Genomic DNA, 25,532 nt, shown 5'->3' with positions numbered 1-25,532 from the left:
GGGCGGGCGCGCAGGCGCGGCGGCGGCGGGGGCCGGGTCTCGCGGGACGCGGCGCTCTCGCGAGAGGGGCGTGGCGGGCGGGCGTGGCGGCGGGAGCCGCTGCAAGTCCCAGCCCGGCGGCCCGGCCGGGCTGCACGTGGGCTCGGCGCGGCCGCGGCGGGCGGCACCGGCACCGGGACCTGCTCCTGCTGCGGGCAGCGGCGCCGCGCCGCGCCATCCGTAAGTACCGCCGCGGGCCGTCGTCCGGCCCCTCGGGGAGCGGCGGGGCCCCGCTGCTCCGGGCTGTCAGCCGGCCGGTTCCCCGCAGCGCAGCGCCGCGGGGCCGCCGCTCCCGGCCGGGGCGGGGGGTGCTGCCCGCCGCGCCGTCCTCCCCGCCGGCTGCCGCTCGTTAGGCCGCGGCACGGTCCCGCACAGCCCCGCTGCGCCCAAGGTCGGCGCCGCCGCGCTCGGACCCCGGCCCGGCCCCGAGGTCACCCCCGGCGGGGCGGAGCGGAGGGTGCGGGGCCGCCCCCGCCCGGGCTGCCCGCAGGCACGGCGGGGGCTCCGCCGGCAGCGCCGCTCCGGGCCCGAGTGCGCCGCGCCGCGCCGTGCCGCGCCGCGCCGTGCCGTGCCGTGCCGTGCCGCGCCGCGCCGTGCCGTGCCGGCTCTGTCAGCCAAGCAAGCGGCGGCTCCCGGTCTTTCCGCGGTTGCATGTGTGTTTTACTCCTTATTTCCCCCTCGACGGCAGCGAAGGCGATTAGTGCAGCTGGGCAGGCCAAAGCAGCCGTGCGAGCTGGCATTGAGCGTGATTCACGCCCGCTGCAAACCGTGCTGCAGCTACTTCGAAATGAAAGCGAGAGATGACATAAGTGTTGCGGACTGGGTAGTAAAGATGAAGGATGCCGTGTGTTGTCTCTCGTATGTCTGGTATGGCAAGGCTTGCTTGTGTTATGGTAATAGCCGATAAAAACTGTTATTAGCAAACTCTTCAGATATTGCAGTGACTTCTGTTTGTTTGTAAGCCAGCATGGAATATAGTCAGGAGCAAAGGAATTAAATTATATTGCTACTGAGGAAGTGATGTTTCAGGAGCCTTGCTTTCCTGAAAGAGTCCTTGTTTGACTTTTTTCTTCTTTTGTGTTCGTTTGTTTTTTCTTCTCTCCCCTCCTTGAAGCAAGGAAGATCTAAGTTACTCGCGTTGCAGAACGGGGCAACTTGATCTCTGCCTGGCCAGGTTCTTCATCGCAGCCTAGTAAGTTATACCACGAAGCAGGGAACACAAAATGAACAGGCACCTCAGTAAGGGCATCCTTTTCATGAAAGCTACCTGTAATAGTAGGAACCGGCACCAAAAGCTGCATTTGACCGCAGTCCGTCTGTTATGGAGAAGTAAGGGGCTGCGGAACGGCGGTAACTGTGCCTTTCTGTGTTTCCAGGCTGGTGTGCTGCCTCGGGCAGGTCGCAGTTGTGCTGGCACGTGCTGGCTGTTATCAGAGCCCCGTGGACTTTGTCTCAGGTGAAAGGAAGTGGCTGGTTGCTGCGGAAGGTAGTAGCAGGAGATGGTAACTTCGCTTTTCTCCTGTTTGCTTTGTGCCTGTGAATGATCTACCGAGTTACAGCCCTACGTGTGTGCGCGGTACGGCCGAGGAAGAGCACGTGGCGTGCTAGAGCGCGGCACAACTGCTCGCGAGGGAGGAGTGGCTTTTGGTAGCGCGTGGACCAGAGCTGCGGGAGCAACTGAGCCGAGCTTGCTCCTCTGCCGGGGGTCACTGTGTGACCCAGTTCAAGTCACTTAGCCTCTTCTTTAATGAGCTTCCTGCGTAAAGGGTGAAATACTGGGCAGGCGTCTGCTGAGCTACTGTACCTGTCATCTAGTAATCTCGGTGTACCTGTGACTCTGAAAAAGGATAGTACGGCTTTGCTGCGTGTATCTTGATGGCACAGTTCTTGATTAATTCGTTTGCTTGCATGTGCTGCCTAGAGCACTGAAGGAAATTACAGCCTTTTAGTAAGTTAAAAGGAGCAAGAAGCCTGTAGAACTTGAGCTGCGCTTGAAGCTTGCAAGAATCCACCTTCTTATTGCATCGCGTGCTGTCCTGGTAGCACTCATCTGACAGTCCCTCAGCTTCTGTTTCAGCGTTTGATTGAGCTCTTGAAGGACTTTTAAAAGCTCTCATGGGACACCAGTGCTGGGGGATTTAGGCAGATGACTCTCGCCGTGATTGTAACACTGTCCTGTACAACAGGGCTACAGGCTCTTTGCTCTCAGGCACGAAACAAATGATATCGGTAGGCTTGGAGGGTCTGCATGGACGGTGCTGCAGGAACCCGGTTGTCATCTGTTCTGGTAGCTGCCTCTCACTTAGGTGTCCTCTCCTTAGCCGCACCGAGTTTGAATACCCGTCCTAGGAACCAGATTCCTCCTTAAAGATCTCTGGAGATGCTTTGAGACACTAACACTGAAAATCATCGACTGCCTAGAAAGCCTTGGCTTTACCCTAGGCATTCCACAGTGCCTGAAATTAGACAACAGGAATTTCCCTCGCCACCCAGGGTGTGAGATGAAGGTACCTGCAGTTCAGATCCACCACGGTACGTCGGTTCCCAGTTCTGGCAGGTTCTCTTGAGAGTCATACTGTGACAGGAGTTGGTTGGTTTGAGGATTGCAGCCAAAGCTGTCAGAGCCAGCAGCAGTTGATTTGCTACTCTGAGACTTGTGTTCATTTTGAAAACATTGCAGGCTGAGTTCAGGGGTGTTTGAGAGCAAGTGTACTTCTGCAGTAGTAGAGTTATCTGAAGAGCATAAAGCAGCATATCCCACTTATCCAAGGCTCTCATCTTTCACGTGCACTTAACTGATGTGAAAAAATTATTCAAGGTATTTCTAGTGTCCAGGGAGATGGTAATAAGATCAGGGCTGGTATCCTAGGTGCCCTTAGCAACATCTAGAAGTAATGAAGAACATCAATTAAAACATTAATTACTTTTAATTGTTTAATGTTTCAGATCTAATGACTAGCCTTTTTTAAATCCTGATTTCTAACTGCAGTGCTTCTGTGGAACTCTTAATGCAAATGGCTGGTTAAACTTCGTGAAGTGATGATTAACTTTGGGCAGCCACTTTCAGATACTTGGAAGAAGCCATTTTATTCAGCAGGTGCTTAATATTTCCTAGAAATTAGGGCTGTTGAGTTTGCTTCTCATGGGGATTGCTGAAGGTGATATGTTTGCATGTCACTCGCTGCTTTTGCAAATGAGCTGTCTTCAGCTGGTTTACTGTGGCTTTTTTTTATTGTCCACTAAAAGCATTCTGATTACTTTGCTGCTTCTGCATTTTTTACCCTGGCTGGAAGCCGACTCTGAATATATGGGCCCTGCACATTGCTATTAGCAGAGTTGAATATTTCATAAAAGATCATTTAAAACCATTCTTCAGCAAACAAATCACTGCTTGCAGACCTGAAGAGGTCCCGATTGCCTTTGACCTCTGCTGCCACCTGGCAACGAGGATGAGAAAGTTACCATGTGCTATAGCTGGGTTTGACTCCCTGCGTATAAATAGCAGCGGTTCCTGGCAAAAGCTCATGATCTGCATGTGCCTCTTGTGTCGGGGACACTCGCTTTGCATAAGGATAAATCTCTGAATTGGGAACTTGAAGTCTCTGGAACAAGGATTGGAGTGTGTGTCCCATAAACCTTAGGGCTGTGACCCTACAGTTGCCCCTTCCTTAAAGAGTTGCTTCTTTTGTTATGAGCTGGGACTTGTATGCCATTTCTTCTTGAAATGCAAGCTTAGGAAGATTTTTTTTGTTGGTGTTCAGGAGTGCGGGAAATAATTTTGCACATTACTTCCCTAAAATATTTCAAGTTGAATGGAGTATAGTGTTCTGTTTGCTGCCTGGTTAGGAGAACGGGCTCTCGCCTCTCGCGCTGGAGCGCCTATTTTCTATTCCCTGTGTTTCCGCCAAGACAGTGTGACTGTAGGAAGGTCACTTAATCTGCATCTTGGCTTTGCTTTTGAAAAAAAAAAGACTGCCAAAGCTGAGGAAAGGATGCAGCCTGCAATCTTTGGGGAAGCCTTTCTGCGCAGGAGAACAGCCCCTAGCGTAATTTGGGCAAGGGCTTGTAGGTGCTACTGTGCTGCAGATCAAAGTGAAGCAGGTCTCTCTGATTAGGGCTCAAGTATGTTGTGTAACTTCTCGTAGCAAGCTTGTTAACGCGTACACGTTCGCTAAGAGTCATTTAGACTGAACGAGCAGGAAGAGAAACTTCTGCCGTTCCTTCCTAGCGCAGATGAATATCGAGTGCCTTTTTCACAAATGTTTGATATTCTTCCTCTCCGTGTGCTTCTGCGACTTATTCTCAGCCAGGCAAGCCCTGGGCAGAAGGCTTCCAAGTGAACACCACCGCTTTTTGCTTTTCTGTTTAAGTCTAGTCCAGCTTTTGTTTTGAGAAGCTGTTTATCAAGGTCTCGTTGCTGTGCGTGGTAAACCTCCGAAGTGAGCAGGTCTTGATGCTGTTCTCCAGATGCGTGTTTGGTCTCGGTGCTGCCTCTCTTCTCGCTGTCTCTTGCAGCGGTATCAGTGTGTTGTGATGTAAACCTCACCATTCGGTCTCCTTGAAAATTCAAGCCTGTTTTTTGTCTTGTGTGCAGAGTACATTGGAAGCCTTTGGTTAGTTTAGCTCCTGAGTATTGTGCATGCCTGTTTTGTGGAAGCTGATACAGATGCCAGGCATCTGATTTAGCTGGTTGCTTTTAAATTTTAATTTATAAGCTGTACCTGTAGTGGACACTACACTGTGTTGCCCACAGCAAGGGCTGCGTTAGCCTCATTGGCGTAGAAGCAAACACAAAATGCTAAGTAGTGGATGTATTTTTTTCTGAAATTCTGGAAAATAATTTTTTCTGTTCTCCAGCCTGAGTGAAAATGCAGAAAGAATGAAAGATGATAAAATCTGGATTTGGCAAAATGTTTTGTAATGTGTTGGTAGATTAGAAAGGTAATAAAAGCTGCTTTGTCTGTACCACGGAGGACTGATTCTCTTTAGTCTTCTGTGAAAAATGCTTTTAAAAGAGTTGAGTCTGGACTGGGAGGTGTGTCGAGGAGGTAGCTGTTCGGAAGGAATCCCAACAACCGATGTCTTAGCCTCTTGGCTGTAAAAGTGGTGTTCATTCCCCGGTCAGGGGTGCCTGTGTGCAGAGCGGGTTAGTCCGAATCGGAGGACTTTCTCTGCAGTTTAAAGCCGGGTGATTACAGAAAGGTCGTGTGGCCTCTGCCTTATGTGCTAAACTCTTTTGGCCAGCTTGAAGAAGCAGAACATTTGGTCTGGCTCTGTTTCTGGAGGGGACTCCAAAACTGGCCAAAAAAAGCCTCCACCAAATTTTGAGGAATAGCCAAGAAAGATAAAGGTGGTGTTGGTAAAGTGGTGCCTGAAGTTTGCTTCTGTGGCTGAGACACCTTTCTGGCAAAGCAGTGAAAAATTGATCCTGCCTTCCTCTGTAATAGAGGATTCACAGGGAGATGCTAGCTTGGTTGAGAAAATGATAAATAATGAAATGATTGGAGCAGGAAGGTAATAAGATACAAAGAGCAGTAAGGAGCTTGATAATCTGATAGGGTTAATGTTAATTACAAAGTGTAACCTGTGGCTCATTGCATAGCAGGAGCCATCGGCTCGGGGCCTTGCGTTGAGCCATTAGGCGGTGCAGGTGGTGAGGGCTGCTGGTGGTCGGGGCTCGTGTGTGTGTGAGCTGCGGTGGTTCCCAAAACGTTTGTAAAAACACCCTACAGTTTGGCTGGGCTGATACTTTTATTGTAAACCTCTGCTTTTGAGTGCATAAATAGAAACTGTTCCGAGTCCTGCTTTGGCCTAGAAGTGATGCTGCTGGAGCGGTGCTGGGACACTGTTTGGCTCCCGAGTGGGAGAAAATACACAGAAGCGGTGGCTGTAAAATGAAATATTAATAAAGCCCGGGCCGTCAGTGTAGCAGCTTCAGCTGCGAAGGAGGGGAGTGAGCTCGTGAAGGAACATCAGTGAAGCTGATTACGCTGAAAGCGGTTTTTATCTTAGAGATAAAGGACAGCCTGGTGTTGGTGGTGTTTCTTGTTCCAGAGCTCTAGTTTAGCTCTACAACAACCAACTTTTTCAGCCTTTTACTTATATTATAATTTATCCCTCTGCAAATAGGACTGTTGGTTCTTAAATATTTTAAGGCTGTGGAGGGGCTTCATGAATAGTTCTCATTCGGAGAGGAGCCTGTTTCTCGAGCTCTGTAGCTCATGTTAACTGGGCTGTGAAAAGGTGGTATTGCTTAAGGGGTATCTCTTGCTGTTCTTGTCTTTCAGACTGGTGTTTGAAGCAGAAATTGCTGCAGAACCTATACTTATTTAAGTATAGAGAAACTTACCTGTTCACTTAAGTGCCATCCCATTTGAGATCTCGCTTGCCTGGCTCCTACCTGTCTTTGGATGTTTGTAGCTGCCGAGTCGTGTCTTCCGAGCTCTCACCTCTGGGTGACGTTGGGTTTGATGGCAGCACACCAGGCTGGCCTGGGAGAAGAGTGGGGAAAGGCTGCAAAGTCCTGCGGCCGATTGCCCCCCTGGTGATCGGGAGCGTGTGATGCCGGGGCACGCAGCTCCGTCCCGTAGGGTCAGCCTCTGTGCTGCTGACCCCTGTGGGCAGAAAGCCTCTTTGCTTTCCAGTTTGAACCCCTTTCCAGCAGGACCTGGAAGAAGCAGGCGATCCCTCTGTTGTGGACTGTCTGCCTCCTTTACCTTCGTATGCAAAACAAAGAAGCTGCAGTTTAGATATTGCAATGCCACATGCCAGTTCAGCTTTGATGCAAGTACTTAGGCCAAGTGTAGGTCAAGTTAGTCTTTCTACGTATGTTTCTGGGCAGTAATTTCTCTTATTTTAATCTTAATGGTGGGGCCTCCAGTTCTTTAGGTTTTTGTCAACTCCTGTTCTTATGCCTCCTGTAAGGCAGAGCATGTGCTACTGGTTATTTTTAGCATGGAAAATTTTAAGAGCCCACGTGGTCCTATGTAGTTTTAACTGTGCCAGCCTTGTCCAGTTCTCTGTCACCCGGATAGTATTTATTTCCCGAGTGCTGTATCGCTAACGATAGGGTTTGTAGGGAGGCATCCTGGCCTTGCTGTTGAAGCTACATTTCCAATTGAGCTGCCTGCTTGCTTCCTCTGTGATCCTTCAGGACGGTCTTTAATTCCAGCATTGATTTCCACTGCTTTCGGGGTCTGGAAGTGTAACCTCTCAAGTGCTGGGGCAGGAGGGAAGCGGAGGAGGCAGGGACCGGCAGCGCTGTAGGGTACGTCCCTGCGAAGCATGGGGGCTCAGTCACTTGGGATTTGTCCTTGTCTCTCTTCTGGTAGAGACTTGAAGCCGCTTGCCCCCAGAACAGACCTGCTTCTGCGTAGGAAGCCCTGAAGATCTGGAGCGAGTGCTTGCTGAACTTTCCTCTTGGACCTTGAGAATGAATTATCTGGCTTCTCTATGAACCTCGTGCTGCAAACATTTCTAACCTTATAAGGCTGTGTGTACTGAAGGGTTGTTTGTCCTGGCTGGGGAGAAGCAAGGTGGCTTAAAACTGCTCCGGGACTCTAATGCAAACAAGTAGAATAAGTTGACTGTCCTTGGCTTTTTTTTTTTTTTTTTAAGGTAGGTGAGTGTGTGCGGTCATTCTTGTCCTCATCTCCCTGATCTTTACCAGGAGCTTTCCATAAATCAAGTCAGGATACAGATTTGGAGAGCCGCCTGACCCCTGCTCTCCCCTTGGTGTCTTAATCCCGTCCTGACCTACTGTGGGTATTATTTAGCAAGTTGGAAAAGTCTCGTGTCCTAGCTGCAGCTCTCCGGCCGTGCCTTGATACAAGGTGTGACATTTAGACCGGATTCCTGACGTGCCAGAAGGAACTGGAAGTGGCTGGTGGCGCGGGGCGAGCGCGTACAGTGTGTGAGCTCTGCGCTAGCTTAGCTCTATTTTTGGTGCGGGGCCGCATGGGGCCCTGCATGTTGGGAAACGGCACTGGGGCATCCAGCGCTTCATACTGGTTCTGGCCTCTGCAAGCTGATCATCTCCGGTCCGAAGCCTCTGGAGCTGCTGCGCTTCCCCAGCTGGCTCCTCCTGCCTGGGGAGTGCAGGGGCTGTTGGGCCGGGCTCCCACCAGTTTGGCAGTGTTTAAGGCCATGTGATTTGACAAGTTGCCATTTTCTGCTCTGCTGCTGGCAGGAAAATCCCAGGCTTTCTTCCCCCTCTGTGTTTAAATGATCCCATTGCCCCTGCAGTCCTGAACTGGCTGTCAAATTGGCAATAGAGAGAGGGTTTTGTCGCTCTTAAACGTGTTGGAAAACACACGTGGGCTTTAGGAGCAGTCCTGTGGAAGAAAGTAAAGAGAAGGGAGTGCTGCATCTTGCAGCCATTCAGTTGAGCAGGTTAAAAATCAGCCATCTTCTAGGCATCACATAAAAAGCGACGTTGTGACCAGCATAGCAAAATCAGGCCACCAAAGTCTTCCTATCGTGGTTGTGTAGGGAGATGTTTGTTGGCGTTGGCTGTCCCCTAGCCAGCCCAGTGCTTTAGGATGTCTGCGGGCATCTTGTGCGGAGCCGCTGCCTCTTATCCCTTCCTAGTTGATGGAAGGATGTGGAATTCCCATGTAACGCAATCACTGGTAGCAGAATGCAGCTCTTGCTAAAACTAGTGAAAAACATGAAACTAAAAGAGCTTCACAAGGAGCAGTAGGCTAATCTACCAGTCCCCACTCATCTAAAGATCACAGAAGAGTGACCATCTTTATCCTAAATGATATTGATGTTTAAAATGACCCTTGGAACTGTTTTGTCTGCCAGGCTTCGGGACGGGCCTGTCCTTTGTGGGGCACCCTGCCGCCGTCTTCCTGCGCTGCAGAATTGTGTGGGGCTGTGGTTTGTACGGTGGGTGCAACTTAATAGGGAATCCGATAATAATAGGGCTGTCTGTTTAATCAGGAAAGCTTGCTGGGGATGGACTTATGTGAGCTACTTTAATTTGAGTTTGCGGTATGCCTGTGAGACAGCTTGTAGGGTGGTTCTGCCTTCATTATAACAACTTCAGCGGACAGCAGATGAGCGCTCCCAGTGTGCCACTGTGCTGCAGAGCATAAATGTGAACCTTTTGTCTTAGGAAGGTACAGATTTCATCCTTTCCATTCACCAAGTTCCAAAAACCAAGCATCCAAATTATTGCATAGGTTTGGGTTTTTAATTCCAAGTCTCAGATGTTGCCATTAACTGAAAGTGCATCCTCAGCAGTGAGCCCTGCTACCTGACTGTATAAAGCCGGCTGGGAGTAACTTGGATTTAGAAGATATCAGATATGAATGTCCAGTGAACACAGACTCAAGTTGCCTGTGAAGAACAACATAAATACCTCATTCATGTCGTACTGGAGATGTTACTGGATTTCTTAAATCGTGTCTGCAGCTGACCTTTGATTTGGGGTTGAGCAAGAAATTTTCTAATCCCTGTTTTTGCCATTCATTTATTTGCTTGCCCCAGTTGTTAGGACTCCGCGGTAAACAGTACAGAAGCAAGGCTGGCGTCCGAGCCAGCTTGGATAAAGTTGTCTGCCTGCTCCTGTGGGATGGGAGGGTGTGGCTGGAGGAGGTGAGAAATCTGGAGTGAATATTAAATTATCTGAGGCTCGGATGCTGGGTTTGAGCCTGAGGGAGGCATGTTTTTGTCCCCCAGCTAGAATGTAATCGTGAAAATTGGGGCCCCGAAGGAGAGTTGTATTTGGAAGCCGTGGTCAGAATGCTTGCTCTGATAACAAAAGTTTTGTTTTGTTTTTTTTTTTTCCGGTTGAGACAGACTAAGCATTGTCGACAAACGGGCTTGGTTGTCTTCTCTTGTCTAAGAAATATTGTGCTTCTAAAGAGGAACTAGATAATACTCTTTTCCAGTGGGTGGTTCCCATTTCTAGGACTTTGCTGTCTCCTGAAAACAATCTTTATTTTTGTTGCTCATTGGCAAAAGTCTTGAGTCCTGTTTGAAGAAGTCTGTCGTGTGTAAGCATTGTCAGACGTGGAGTTTTGCTTTAATTCCCGCTCAGTGAAAATATGAACTGTAAGTGCTTTGCAGCGAGGCTGATCTGGGGACGCGGGTAACAGTTTAGCTTTGTGTCCCAGCTGTAGGCTTCTCTGAAGGAAAAGGACAGGCGCGTCAGCCCTGCCTGCTGTAACCAGGTGAGGGTTGTAACTGGAGGGGCACGACTGGGACGGGAGCCTCAGCGGTGTCCAGGCGGGGAAGGGTTCACAGACTTCAGGAGTAAAAGAGACAGCTTTCAGCTCTCAAAAGTCAGAGGAGTAGCAGCTGTCAATGCAGTAAATTCAGATGTAGAACAAACTTTGGAGCTGGCTTGCTAAGTAGTAGTGTCTCTGTCCAGGCTCCTTTTGCTAGACAAATACCGCTTTTATAAGGGCGTTATAGCGTATTTCCCATCTTCACTGCTGCAAAATCTTGTAGAGGGACTTCTGTTTATTGGGAGACGCTCGCTTCATCAGGCTGTAGTTGCTCTGTTGAACAATTCCTACACTGTGCATGCAAAAGTCAACAGAGTAGCTGCGTGTTGCTGTTCAGCTCCTACTTAACTGCAGACTTCAGCCGTGCGCCTGCACGCCAGCCCCTTGCAATGCTGCGGGTGAGAACGTTTGCAAAGCCTTTGCCTTCAGTGGGTTGTTACGTTTTAGAGAAGTGTGCGGTGTCGACCTATGAAACTCTGGGGAATGCGATGCTGCCTGTCACGCGGAGAGCTGGGGAGACCTGCAGCGTATCCCGTCTGTGTCTTGGACTGCTTGTGGTACGGCCGCGCTGTGAACCCAGCCTGATGCTGGAGACGCTCGCGGTGCTGGATGCTGTCCTTGTGTGCAGGACTGACCTGCGAAGGTGAGACAGGAGAAAGAAGGTGAAATTGTTTTAAGTGTAAAGGTGAGGGAAGGTGAAACCGATGAGTATGATGGTGAGAAATGTGCAGATAACCCTAGTCTGAGGTAAGGATCTTGTTCTGTGGTCTGCCGGTGGAGCAGAGACGGGAATTTAAACAGCGGCTGGCAAACAAGCCTGTTCACGCTAATAGAAATACCTCAGGGCATTTATGAAACTTTAGCCTTCCCGTTACCTTCCCTATGACTATTTTAACATGGTTTCTGTTTCTCCTTCTAGATATAATTGCTGAGGCCCTGTAAAATGGCTTTACGCTTCCGCAATGTCATCCCATATGCCATACCTGGAGTGCTGGCGCTTCTTGGCTGTTGGTGGATCTATTCCCATAGAAAAAAGCATGCAAGCTATCACGACAAACAAGCACTAGCCGTTGAAGAAGAGCAGCAGGAAGAAGTGCCGGAGGATGATTCATCACCCAAAACAGAAGCACGTGTTCCTCGAAGACTGCCTCTCTCCTCGGTAGAGGAACGCTCAGAGAATGAAACCTCGACCTCGCTGCTGTCAGCAGGGTCGACGACGCCCTCTCTTCTGTGTCAAACTCCTGAGAGGCCAGATCTCTCACAGGACCTTCCAGACCTGTCAGTAACGACAGTTCAGCCCAGCACCCTTGAGGACGACAGTGAAAAACTAGAAACAACAGGATCTCAAGATGAAAGCAGCGTCCCTGCTTGTGTTTCTCCCTCTCTGATCTCAAAGAGCGCAGAGTGTCGCAGCAGCGCTGCAGTGAGCCTTACACAGGATTCAGGCTCTAGTGCAAGCCAAGATCAGCGGCCATCGGCATCGGTGACACTGACGCAAAAGTCTTTGGGAATCACGGAGATTAGCAATGCAGAGCAGTCAGATGATTCTTCATTTAAGCCCCCTAAGGAAAGCCAGATGCCAGAAATTGTGCTATCGGATACTGGCTCTGTGACAGCCCTTTGCTTGGGATTGGAGAAGGAAGCCAATACCCCACGAGCCTTTCTCAATAACGAAGTTGAAGTTGTATCAAGTCACAAAGATTCTGCAGTGAGCGTGTTACCGGATAGTTTGGAGTGTGCTTGTTTGGAGCAGTCCAGGGAAGAAGAGATGTCCGAGTCAATAGCCAGTACTGTACCTGTGTGTCAGGAGGAGGACGCACAGCCAAAAGGAGATGAATTGGAAAGAGAGAAGATTGGAGGAGTGAGTTTGGACAAGGAAGAAGTTGAGAAAATTGAGCAAGTAGCAATACAGATCATTTCCAAGGTCATTTTGGCAGCAACTGAGGAAGTGCTGTCTGGTGCTGCAGGTGATGTGTCCGCTCAGATCTGCCAGGCTGCTGCCGGCCGAGGTGACAGACCTCTGGAGACGGCAAGCGTTGTTTCCCCCGCTCGGATGCTTGCGGAGGAAGCTACGGTAGCCGATGAGAACACTGCTGCGAAGGGCGATGCTGCGGTACAGACATCCCCGCAGACAGAGGAACAGGATCAGAGTGTGGCGGATTCCAGCCGTTTAACACACAGCCGTTTATCCGGCCCTGTTCAGGGAGACACAACAGACTGTCGCATGAAGAACCGTGTGTGCAGTGAGTCCCAAGGAGTTGATCGGACTCCTGTGGAAAAGCATGGAGGGTCACTGGAAAAGTCGCCTTTGGTTATGGAGGACTCTGGGTGCAGCACATACATGTCTGAAGGTGGGACAAGTGTGGAGGACTCGTTGCAGAACACAATGCTGTCTGTGGCATCAGGCCAGCATTCGGACTCACTGAGCATATCTGCAACCCAAGACACATCTGAGCAGAGCTCAGTACCAAGTGGAAAACCTCCTACTTTGAAGCTACCTGGAGACAGCGGAGTGCCATACAGTAACGGGATACTGAAAGAGGATGGTCCAGACTTGCGTCATGAGTGTGGCAGGGCAGCAGGGATGGATGGAGATCCCTCAGGAGGTAAGGGATTTGAAAATCATCCTACAAAAATGTGGTGAACAGGCATTTTATGTGCTTCAGAACATGTTCAGGTAAATCCTCTTCATGTTTAACTTCCCCAGTAGATGAATATTTAGCCCTCATGTGCAGGTGGGTACACATTTGCTCTCAGCATTCCCATCTCTGTAGGATCCCGTGTTAGCTGGGTGATCTTCAGGGTATGCTGCAAAGGGGTGAACAGGCTGGTCCCCTTTCAGCACAAAGCTTATTGTGCTTGTGCTTGAGTAGCCCAGTGATATGGACCATGTCTGGATGTAGGCCAGACTGTTGAACATGTTGCTGGTTTGAGACCTGTTGATACAAATGGCTTCTGCTTCAGTTCAGGCAGCCTCTAGTAAGCACTGGGTTCTTATCTGTGTTTATGGGCTGCTGCTGAAAGGAAGCTGTAAGGCAGGTTTCTGAAGTGCTGCTGGATGAACCAGGGGAGTTCTGATGAATTGTGATAAAATCAGTTGGTTGCAGACCAATTACCCTGAAGCCTTTCTGCTTGGAAGGGTAGGTGCACGCCAAGAAATCCCAACAGGGAGCAATGTTCAAGGAGTTCCTCCATCTGTCTCTGTGTTGCTTTTGCCTTCTAGATCCTGGATGGTGTGTGCCTGGCAGAATACAAAGCTGTCTGAGCAAATGTTAACCTGTGTGACCTTGGGGATGGATGTTAAAATCCTTTATAAGACCCTGTGGTGCCAACAGCCCTTAATGACAGGATGGCTTTTGTAATTGCTACAAAGCAGTTGGAACGCTGCTTGTTGCAAGACGTGGGGATTGAGTTTGCCAACAACTCAGGATTAAACCCACAAAACATTGTCACTAGTGAGAGTAACCATAGGAAGAAAATGGGTTTGCCTCGTTGTGACCGCTGGTGTGACAAGAAGCTACGGGAGTGTGTTGTGGAGCCTGGTGATGACAAGGGCTGAAAGCTCTGCGCTGAGATAGCTGGAGGGTAGGGAGAGGGGATGTGGCAGGTAAAGCTGATAATGTGGCTGTGTTGGCTAAGAGGTCCTACAGCTGACCTTCACACCCAGGCTGTGAGACTTAAGTCCTCATCCTTGTCTAGGAAGGCCGTGGCAAACAGCTGCACTGTTTGCTTTTGATTTTCTAGGCATCTGTGCTGTGTTACTAGTTAAGATGTGGCAAATGTGAAGCAGATGTTGGGTTTCTTTTTCTCTGGTCTTGCACTGGATGGTCTGAATACTTGCAAACAAGTGAGGATCTTCGTGCTTCTGCTTGTTAATCTGGAGGAAGGATCAACCGTGTGTTACACTGATTGTATCTGGGATCTGACCAGGAGGAAGCTGTTTGAGTTTGTCCCCTTCCCAAGGAGAAGTGTTCCTGGTATTGGCTGATGGCTTGGGAACAAAACATAGCTCTAGGATCTTGTTTCTTCAAGCATATGACAAACTTGGGCAAGAGGCGATCCCCTACCAGAGCTAGTAGTGGGCACACCTGGCACTCAGGTCACTGTGCAACCCCACTTGGGGTGGGAATGCAATGTCAGTGCAAAGAGCAGAAGAATAGGTTGCACGTCCCTCCCTGCATGCTGAACTCCCTGTGAAGAGCCCTATTTAAGCCATGGGGAAAATGCAGAATACCTTGCGGCAGGAGCAGCTCAGTGTTGATGCTCGCATAGCTCTCATTCAGCTGGTAACTTCGACTCAGTGTCTTGTCTCTGCTGCTGTGTAAGGTGTCACCGTATTTGAAGGACACGTGCTGAACTTGGGCCTCCTTCTGTTGCATTCCCAGAGGTGTGCAGGTTTTTCTCCCGGAGTAAAAGGAAACTTTCAGTAGGTTATGCGTGACGGGACTTTACCCTTTCTGAAATGCTGGAGAACCTGATACAGGAACATCCCAACTGCATGCACGGGAAGAGCTCAGTGTAAGCTCTCTATGAAATGATGTATTTTCATGGCCTTGTGTCTGGTAGCTGGATTGTGTGGTTTGTCCGAATGCTGACACGTGTGCCTGTCTCGTAGGTTCGGATGTAAATAGCGTGGATTTCGTGGACAGTGGCTGTGCCATGAGGAAGACAGTGACTCGCCAGAACTCTAAGCTAGGAGGAGAATCCAGCAAGTCCGACTTCATTATCTGGGAAATAGAGGTCCCAAAGGTAACCAGCCGCTGGCCTGCTCGCGCATCCTGCCCTGCCCTACATAGCCATCTTCTGGCCCTTCCAGTCTGGCACTGGCTGAATGCCATCCCAGGGAGATCAACAACAAATCAAGGAGGATTTAAGCATTTACCTCCCATTAGGACTCAAGAGGAGTGAAGAGCCAGTACACAAGTGTAAACGAGAGGCATGTCAGGGCTACGCCCAGGGTAATGCTGGTTGTTGGACGTGTTATTCCCCATTATCTTCCACCCCAATCTGTTAGTCTGATGCTTTGAAAGCATTCAGAAGGCTTTGAGGGTACACAGTTATTAAGAGCAGGTGATGAATTTTTTCCTTTCCACTGTGTAGGAGGGTTATGTTTCAACTGCCTGTCCAAACCCTTCCTCACAACCTGAATGCTCATCTGAGCTCTTTTGTGGAGCTGCTGTGTCTCTGTCTTTATAGCGAGCTTTCTTTTGGGTTGAATGAGAGATTGTGTTTTTTAGGACTACGTTCATACCTTCTTCCCTGCTTTGTATATGCAAAATCACCTGTGGCTCTCCTGCACGGCATTGCTCTTGCAGTTGTGCTTCTTGGCAGACCTGAATACTGGTGGCCAGTAAAGTGAGAGAGCAGCTCCCGGCAGGATAAGCACGCCGCCTTGAGCGCTTGGATGCTGTGGGCCCAGCTAAGACATGTAACACGCATTTTAATGGATCAGTAAAATGCAGGCTAAGGAAGCAGTTCTGCAGCAAAAAAATACGTTTCAGTGGTTAGTGAAGGCTGTCACTTTTCTTAAAGCAGCTAACTTTACATTGTATAGGATTCTCCATACTGAGTCGGGCCCAACACGTCTGGTCCCTGACCGTGAGTGGTGGCAGATGTCAGTGGAAGAGTAGAAGCGACAGGGCTTGCACAGACATCTCTCCATCACCCCGCGCTGCTCTCCAAGGACTCTGTAGTCTAATGGGCGTCATGCCTGGTTTACTCTCCTGTGAATTTGTCTACTCCCTTTCTAATCTAATTAGCTTGTTTAAAAATTGCTAAAACTTAGTATTTCGTATCTGAATGAAAAATGCATGTAGCATGCTTTTTTTAAAAAAAAAAAAAAGTGGTGGGAGATTGGGAGAGGATACGACTTTACTTGACTGTAGGAAGATGGTAGCCTTTACCAGGCCTGGTTTTGTCCCATCATGTCTTTGTGTTGTTCTTTGAGACACGAAGGTGGATCTATCAAAATGAGCTGTATCTACCTTGACTTCTCACAGACCAGCTGAACTCGGCGCTGGTCCAGCATTGCCTTGTATTTATCCTCCTTGGCCCTGTGCTACAAGAACTAGGAACGTGGGTGAAATAAGCCACAGAAAACAGTGTTGTTTGATCCAAGTTTCTCTTCCTGACTGTTGCTTTCTTGTCGCTTTCGTAAAGGAATTAGTCGGCCGCTTGATCGGCAAACAAGGAAGATATATGAGCTTCTTGAGGCAAGCGTCTGGTGCCAAAATTTATGTCTCAACACTACCTTATTTCCGTGACTCCCAAGTCTGTCACATTGAAGGTACGTGGAATGTCTCTTTATTCATGGTCTAATATGTAGCTTAGGGGTCTTAATTAGATGGGCAAAAAATTTAAACAGATTTAGTGGCTTCGTGAGTCCAGTGCTTTACAAAACTTTTCTGCTCAGTGCTGTTACAGTAGAGGTATATGCCAAGTCGCCTGTGCCTTGGCACGCGAACCCTCTGTCGTAGAGGTGAGAATGCATTTTAACATCTCTGGCTGCTGTGGTTTAACCAACACCTTTTGCAGGATCACTTCAGGCTTGAAGGAGGAGCTACGGGATGTGTATCAGCAAACGCAGTCTTGACTGTGAAGGATGTTAGACTAATTGTGGCTGAAAAATATCTGCCAGTGAATTGGGTTCATACTGGAGGCTAAAGCTCTTGAAACTGGGGCCTGGCAGTCTGAGTCGCTCATGTTGGTCTGATACCAGGTTATGAGGCCGATCTATTAAAACTTAAGTTGTTGATGCAGCACAGAAGGCTTCTGGTCGCTATATTGCGTCACAGGGCGGAGATGTCCTCAGCGTATCTGTGCTACAGACTTTCTGTGGGATTTTTGTCTTCCAGGCTCCCCGCATCAAGTAGAAACAGTACTGAGCCTGATTGGCAAGAAGTTCAAAGAGCTGTGTCTCACCAACATCTACGCTCTACCTCCACCAACACCGTTGACGCTTCATTCCCTCCTTATGACTGCCTGGGTAAGTCCCAGCTTGCTGGCTGTGCTGATGACAGGGTGGAAGGCTGTTGCTGGTCACTGCTGTCGTAGTAGGCTATATCCATGTGGCTGGTTCACAGACGCCCTCAAAAGCCATCTGGTTTTGTGTGGCTATCTGTTGTCCAGCATGTGTAACTGTTACAGATCAGGTTTATCGACCTGTTCTTCCACTACTGTTTCCATTCTGCTTGAGCTGAGAAATGTAGAATCATAGAATCATTTAGGTTGGAAAAGACCTTTACGATCGTCAGGTCCAACTGTTAACCCAGCACTGCCAAGTCCACCACTAAACCATGTCCCTAAGCACCACATCTACACGTCTTTTAGATACCTCCAGGGATGGGGACTCAACCACTGCCCTGGGCAGCCTCTTCCAGTGCCTGACCACCCTTTTGGTGAAGAAATTTTTCCTAATATCCAATCTAAACCTCCCCTGGTGCAACTCGAGGCTGTTTCCTCTCATTAAGGACCTGCCCTTCGTAAACCCACTCTGACTGGGCCTGATCCCCTGGTTGCCCTGTACGTGCTGTGTGATGGCACTCAGGATGATCTCCTCCATAACCTTCCCTGGCACTGAGGTCGGGCTGACAGGCCTGTAGTTCCCTGGATCCTCCTTTCTGCCCTTCTTGTAGATGGGCATCACATTTGCCAACCTCCAGTTGACTGGGACCTCCCCGGTTAGCCAGGACTGCTGACAGATGATGGAAAGTGGCTTGGTGAGCACCTTTGCCAGCTCCCTCAGTACCCTTGGGTGGATCCCATCCAGCCCCATAGGCTTGTGTGTGTCTGGGTGGTGCAGCAGGTCGCTGACCATCTCCCCTTGGATTATGGGGGCTTCATTCTGCTCCCCGTCCCTGCCTTCCAGCTCAGGGGGCTGGGTGCCCCCAGAACAACTGCTCTGACTCTTAAAGACTGAGGCAAAGAAGGCATTAAGTAAGCCCAACACAATGGCTCTCTAGCAGCCAGGGCAAATCACTTCGAAAATGAGACCTCTGTGCCAAATCTTGGACAATCCTTGCGAAGATTACCTTGATGTTTAAAACAAGGGAATCCTTGCAAGTTGCACTGTGTTGATAGTGCAGCGTGACCTGACCTGCGTCGTTTCTGACTCTGCTCGCTGATCTCTTGGGTAAATAAGTCTCACAGCTGCTCTGTGCTGATAGTCTGTTTGTGTACAAGGTGGGCCCCACCCCAGGTCTGATTTCCTTTAGAACAACATGGAGTAAGTGAGTAGTTTTCTGCTCCTGATCCGAAGCAGCCTGTGGAAGTGGAATACCAGAGTGGCAGGGCTTTTCCACCCATGGCTCTAAGCCTCAGGAGTTGCTGGTGGAACATGAAGCTGCTGTGAATGAAGCTTGTGTTGCAGTGAACACTGATGAGAATTTCTTTCCTCCACGTGACAGCTGTTCCTCCCAGATGGAGTCACTGTAGAGGTGGTCGTGGCAAACCAAGTCGATGCAGGGCACATGTTTCTACAGCAGCATACACACCCCACCTTCCATGTCCTGCGTAGCCTGGACCAGCAGATGTACGCCTGCTATTCTCAACCTGAAATTCCAACCCTCCCAACTCCAGTAGAAGGCAAGTAACTTGGTTGCTCACAAATGGTTCAGTTGAGAAACAACTTCTAGGGTCATGCAAAAGCCTGAGGCCCCTGAGTTAGGCTTGGGAAGTTTCCCAGTGGATGAGAATGTGAGAGTTCACTTGTCACTTCATCTTTTTTTTTTTAAGCTGCTGCCAGAGTACAGATGTTGCTCTACTCTTCACACCACTCATCCCTGGAGTACCTCCCCAGCCACTTAGTTGCATGTTGAAATTCAGGATGAGATAAAGTCTGTTTCAGATTATTTCTGATCGACTTGACATCTGGTGTATTTTTGCTGACAAAGTGTGGAACTACTCCCAGATCTTGATAGCGTCACTGTCTGCACGTGGTGTAAAGTGGAGGGCGCATCACATAGCGCTTACTTTCCTTTTTGGAGACAGACCTCACTGTTAGTGACCACAGGCTGCGAGGGAACTGGATACCTGGGTAGAACAGCGTGGTAGTGGCAGACAGACTTGGGAGTAAAACCCACCGCTCCTGTGTCGCAGCTGCAGGCCTTGTCTGATGGGGTATGGGTGGTGGTGAAAGAAGATGGAAGCAGCATGAGAAATGCTGTTGATTCTCGGTAGATAACGCTGCAGCCCTGCTAATGCCTGAAGTGCTGATTTCTGGAAATCCACTTACACTGAGCCTTTTTTATTCTGTACTCTTATGTTTTGCAGTTGGTATTATATGCGCGGCTCCAGGCCTGGATGGGGCATGGTTACGGGCTCAAGTTATTAGCTACTTCGAAGAGACCAGTGAAGTGGAGCTCAGATACGTGGACTATGGAGGATATGACAAAGTGAAGATTGACACACTCAGACAAATCAGGTCTCTAGCTCCTCTTCCATATCTGGCTTGAATCTTCAGCAGAGGCATCCATATCGTTTGAATTGCTTATAGGTTTTTCCACAGCTGAAGCGGGAAATGGTAGAAAGGTTTGTCTCAGCAGCGGGTGTGGATTCCTTGGGAGCACAGCAAGCTCTTGCAAGGCTTTTTTGAAGGGGAGAGGAGAAGAAATTGCCACTTCTGCCACTTTAGCGTGGAAGCTGAGCAAAAGGATGCCTTCAGGAGGGCCCAAAGTGTAGTTTATTGACGAGCTAGGAATAAGATTCAGATTCTCTATGTCCCAGCCCTGTTGGCTGGGAGAGCCGTGTGGGATGAGGGCTGTCTTACACAAGCCCATTAAATACTTGATTGTGTCCCAGAGGTGGGAGAGAAGCAGTACAGCCTCCCTTGTGGAGGTGCTTTTTGCTGGGAGCCCAATCCAACTTGGCATGCTAATCAGACAATTTATTGCTGCTGCTTAGATTGCTAAGAGAATAGTCTGATTTTTTTTTTTTGACTGTCATCAATTTTAAACTGAATTCCTATTAGAGCAATTGATTAATCAATGTCACCTTAAAGAATACAAGAGTAACTTAAAGCCGTGTTCTTATTCTGACTGATTCCCTTTTCTTTAAGGTCTGACTTTTTATCACTACCTTTCCAAGGAGCAGAAGTTTTACTAGACAACGTGGTGCCACTTCCAGGTAATGGAGCTCTCAAGACGTACCGCTGCTGCTCCTCCTGCGGGTTTAAATGGATGCCAGCTGTGTACAAGCGATGATTCTGTCTAAACTTTCTCCCCGCTATTGCAAGCGCAGCCTCTGATGTGACTAGGGCAAGGATTGGAAAAATTGTATTTTATTCTTCTAAATGTGCCAGCATAGCATAACCTGTCAGACTCCAGGGGAAAGATGATAAATGTCCAGGCTTTTTCCTGCATGGAGGAGAGAATGAATTACTTTGCTAAACAGCAATTTGGCAGGCCTGGCAGGGTATAGGTGAAGTAGCTGTAACTCCCCTGCCTTCTTCTGTCATAGAGTAGCTGTAAATGCAAATTCAGTTTTTAATCTTCGAGACAAATCTCTGACACTTTCCTACTAAAATGACTGATGTGTAGTTTTGTGTTCAAGACCACCCTCCAAGCACTGGAAAAATGTCAGTCACTGCCTAGAAATGCTTTGTTTTTCTTTTTTCTTCCCCCCCCCCTCCCTTTTCTAGTGGTGTTAGAGATACATGCTGTACTGGTGTCTAAAAAGCTGCCCTTCTGGGTGCGGAAGGGGTGGCTGTAGGAGCCGGGGGTCAGGCCAGGTTTCACCCCTGGGGTTTGTGGCTGGCAGACTCCAGGAGGTAGAGGCCCTGCCGAGGCTGTGGATGGATGGCAAGGTTTAAGCTGCTTCTAGCAGAAGTCAGTGATTTGCATGTTCCCTGAGGCAATCGACCCCCTTCAGTATTCGTGGGGATGCAAGGAGTTCGCTTGCTGCTTGAGATGGTCTCAAGGTGGGGAGCACGAAGGAGAAAAACTATTTTGCAGCAGTTTGGTAGGAAATAAGCAACTTTCCTCCAAAATGAAAACGCTTATGTCTGGCCTACAGCGTAGGTTGTAACTGTATTGCCTGGGACGCAGGGATTTCTGCTGCGTTACAGGTGCGCAGTTAGCAACAGCGCCCACGTAAGCTGTGCGGGCTGAGAGACTTGAGCGGCCGGTGCTTGCAAAGAGCGCGTTCGGCGCTGTTCGGCTGGCGGTCCAAAGGCCATCAGCCCCTTATGTTCACGTTAACTTAGCTAGTGGCTTTAGAAAGCACTTCATCCTTCCCTTCAGCAACACAGCGGGCATAATACTTGTATGCTCTCCAGCTTAATAGACTGGTTTCAGCAAATGCCTACAGCAACAGTAGGTGAGGATTCTCTGGCCTACGTTGTGTAGGAGGTCAGACAAGATTAGCTTAATAGTCCCTTCTGGCCTTTAAAGCCTGTGAATCTCTCATTTGTTTTCTCCTGTTCTTTTCTTTCCCAAGACGAGGATCACTTTTCATCCGAAGCTGACGCTGCCGTTAGTGAGATGACCAGAGGCGCGGTCCTAGTGGCGCAGGTACACGAGAGCTGTCTGGAAAAGTCTTGTTGCCGATTTGGCTGCTGCTGTTATCCTCTGTCCCCTAGCATACTGTGTGTGTGAAAATCAAAAACAAAGCCAGAGCCTGTAAGCCTGGCTGCTGGGCAGGGTTCTTGTTGAGAAATCTTGGCGCTGAGAACTTCCTTGTGTAGCATCAGCACCGCTCAGGGCTGCGTGGCTGGGAAGGGATGCGCATTCCCTCGTTACCCACGCGGGCAGGGAGGGAGGGCACCGGAATGAGTTTACAGCGCACGAAGTGGCCCGTCGTCCAGCAGATCAAGCATTCACCTGGGTCTGCGCTGCTTTGCCAGTCTCAGCTGTCTTTGCAACGCTGACATCTGGGATCTGGCCTCTGGCTGGCCAGCGGGAGAAGTAAGGCTTCTGGCAGCGTCCCAAAGGCTTCTGCGTGCAGTGCCTGATCTCGACGAAGAGGCGCTTACCTCTTCTGAAGCGCCTCTAACAGCAGCTGTAGCTATCCGCGTAAGTTAATTGGGACGAGTGGGAAGCTGATAGCGTTTGTGACGCTCAGTCTCGTAGCTTCCTTTGGTTTAATGCAGTGCTCAAATGCATCACTAATTCTAGCAAGGATTTGAGTGCCTGGAGCGAACTTGCCAGCGGGGCGTCCCAGCTGCCTGGTGGCAGTCGCTGCGTTTCCTCCCGCCTGCACAGGAGTTTGAGTACCCGCGCTGCAGTGAATGCTGCTAGCCTTGCATCCTCCGTGCCTCAGACCAGAATTGCTGCGCACTGATGTTTTTCTGTGTTTCCAGGTCACAAATTATGACAGTGCCACAGGTCTGCCGCTGATACAGCTGTGGAACTTGATGGGAGAGGAGGTGCGTATGTTGACATAACTATTTGTTCAACGCTGTTAGAGTTTGAAGACTTTTTATTGTTGATTAGGAACTTGCTGATGCATCTTGCTACTGGTTTGTTCACCTTTCTACTGTTTTTTTTATCTGCCTTTAGGTGGTGTCAATAAACAGAACTCTGGTGGAAAGAGGATTTGCTCAGTGGCTTGACTACTAGCAACGTCCTAGATGCCTCGACAACTCTTTCTGCAGAGAAAAACAAACGAAGAAATCTTGTTTTGCACTTGTTACAATTTGGTTTGGCAACCACTCATAAGAAGACATGTTTACACCTGTGTGCGGAGTTTTGTGGTCCATTGAAACTCGTTTTGCTCAACTGTTACCATTTCGCTAGAAACACATACCTCATCTAAGTGAAAGGCGGGGTGTTAAAAGCCATAATGACAGGTACTGTAGCTTTAAAGCAAAAAATCCTCCCTGGCCTCTACTCAAAAGTTGAATGGAAAAAACCTTAAAACCTTGGGGCTTGCTCGAAGCTAGCAAATGCCCCTGACACATTAACTGTGGTTGCATTTTTGTTCAAGATGCATAATGCCCCATGAACTTGGTGTCTGCTTTTCCTAAAAGTTGCATCGGTTGTCCTCTTTTAACAGGCTCTGCCTATGAAATTAATGAATGTTATTAAGGAATTTAATGTTCGGTTATGGATTTTTCTATATCGTGCCACTAACCTGCACAAACAACATTCATCTTGTGTCTTCCTTATGCGAGAAGGTAGACGGATTGCATTCGTTGCACTTACTGTGGCACATGTCTCACTGCAGTCGTGGTTTTTAGGCTTGATACGCTTAAGGAAGAAAGCTGCTCTGTGCGGATGCTTCAAGTGCAGGATATGTTACCACTACAATTTTTGCTCTGAAATGTCATGTATTTAAAGCAAAGAACTGATTGCCAAGCCCAATTGTAGTTTATATTTTTCTAGCTGTGCAAGTCTGTAAATATATATAAAAAGAATTGTAATATTTTGTACAAGAAAAACACTGGAAACAAAGGGAACTTTACAGAAACTTTTTCACACCAAAATGTCCTATGTAGGTAGAACTGGTTTGGAGTGCGTTAGGGTAGCCGACATATTTGGAGCATCTGAATGCTGGGAGTGTTTCAGCTCTGCTGTATACAGGATTAGTATTCCCTTAGATTGCTGTCTGGTTTGAATTGTGATCACTGCATTCTTTGCTATGTTGCTGTACAGATCTGTTTAAAAAAAAAAAAGTAACAACTTGGCATTAATATTGCAGTGGTGTTCTCTCTCAATTTTTTTTCCCTCCTTTTTAGATTTCTATTACATGTTTAAAATTTTGCTCAAAAGTAATTGAAGCTGACTTAATACTCTTAAACACATGCCCTCTAATGTATATCATTTTAGATATGTATTGAGCTGGGATTTATCGCTGGCAGAGAAGATACTTGCCAGGAAAATGTTGATGTAGTCAGTCCTGGGAAGTTTTTTCAGGTGGATTCAAGGATGTCCGTACATCCCGTGAGCTAACATGTCAGTGCATCACACATTTGGATAGTTGCCTACAAAAGCATTTGGTCCAATCTCTTCTGATATGGTATGGTTATATCTTTTTTTTTTTTTGAGTTCTCTCCGATTCGGCACTTATGATTTAATGTTCATGTTTGCAATAACATCCAATGAAAAGTAAATTTGGTAACTCGGTTAAATCTATAAAACATATATACTCTTGGAATGTTTCTTTCCGTTTCAATTAAAGCTCAAATTTTAAGCCGTCCTAATCAAACTGTGATGACTAAGAGCCTTCATTTCCCGACCTCTTGCGCTGTAGGGTTGGGAAGGGGGCTCCACGGGATAAGCAGGTGAGAACAGATCCTGATGGCTTTTCAACAGGTGCAGAACGGTGAAGCTTCAAATCTCCTGGGTTTCCTTTTCCTTCCAGCTGAAAACTGGGTTTATTTTTATGGTGAATTACTTACTAGAAAGCCTTAGTCTGAGCACTGGTACTCAAGGCTGTTGAAACTGTTACGTATTTGTGGAATTAACTTACTCTGGACTCGGGACATTGCTTTTGTCACACTTGTGTGTCGAAAAGTGAAACTTGGGAGTCTGTTTCTATTGTGCAGGCTATAAAATCCCCTCTTGAAAATGTCGCCGGGTTTCTTGTTGAAGCCAAGCAGTGCGAGGGTGTGAATTGGTGTCCCAGTGAACAGTTTCTCCTTACCCCCCGGCACTGCAGCACCTTGCAACCGGGAAAGTCTGTTCTTGTGGTAGGATGCATTCACACTCCGCATGGAAAAGAAGCGCAGGCATGGGCTGGACTGACTAAGCTAGGGCTGCAGCGAGCAAAGCGTGTTAAACTGCAGGCACTGCCTTTGCGGTCTGTAGATGCGTATGTGCGCACACAGTTGTCCGGGGTTCCAGATACCGGTCTGATCTCGGGGATTAAAACCAATCCGTTGGGTTCATTGTGGAATATACACGCAACCTGTAGATGCTCTGGGCTGCAACTCACTGCTGCTTAGGTAAGTGATAGGTGAAGAATAAAACATTGGGATTTTTGGTGGAGGAGTAGTGGGGTTGGAAGTTAGCAAAGTTCAACAATGTCCTTCTTGCTTCTCGCCCTGGGACGAGGACTTCACAGGGTTTCTCAATCCTTGCTAGCCTTCGGTATGTGCTGAGGGATGGCTTTCACCATCAGGCATGAGCTCCCAGTTAGAAATGTGGTAGCTGGCTTCTTGGGCTGCGGATGGTTAACACGTTAGCGATACCCGGAGCACGGTGCGTGGCGTGCCGAGCGTGCGTGCCCAGCAGCTCTGCCGCTGTTGCAGGCAGTCTCAGTGAACTTGCTGTTCCAAATCGCCTGCCGGTTGTCTCTTTCCCTGGACAGTTTTTGGCT

The 25,532-nt window shown here is 48.7% G+C and overlaps 1 protein-coding gene across 1 annotated transcript; it reads left to right on the top strand.

Moving 5' to 3' along the window:
* The first annotated feature begins 89 nt into the window (after positions 1-89).
* On the top strand, positions 90-24,407 carry AKAP1 (A-kinase anchoring protein 1). Its single transcript, XM_082328152.1, has 11 exons — positions 90-219; positions 11,197-12,883; positions 14,893-15,026; positions 16,437-16,563; positions 17,132-17,262; positions 18,683-18,860; positions 19,548-19,698; positions 20,332-20,399; positions 21,711-21,784; positions 22,573-22,638; positions 22,772-24,407. The coding sequence occupies exons 2-11, from the start codon at positions 11,221-11,223 to the stop codon at positions 22,829-22,831; spliced, it is 2,652 nt and encodes an 883-aa protein (XP_082184278.1). The 5' UTR covers positions 90-219; positions 11,197-11,220; the 3' UTR covers positions 22,832-24,407.
* Positions 24,408-25,532: the final 1,125 nt, after the last annotated feature.

Source organism: Platalea leucorodia (assembly GCF_965183815.1).
Source record: "Platalea leucorodia genome assembly, chromosome: 16".
Taxonomy (NCBI): Eukaryota; Metazoa; Chordata; class Aves; order Pelecaniformes; family Threskiornithidae; genus Platalea; species Platalea leucorodia.
The sequence above is the reverse complement of the archived record's forward strand: the minus strand, read 5'-3'. Positions and strand labels throughout refer to the sequence as shown.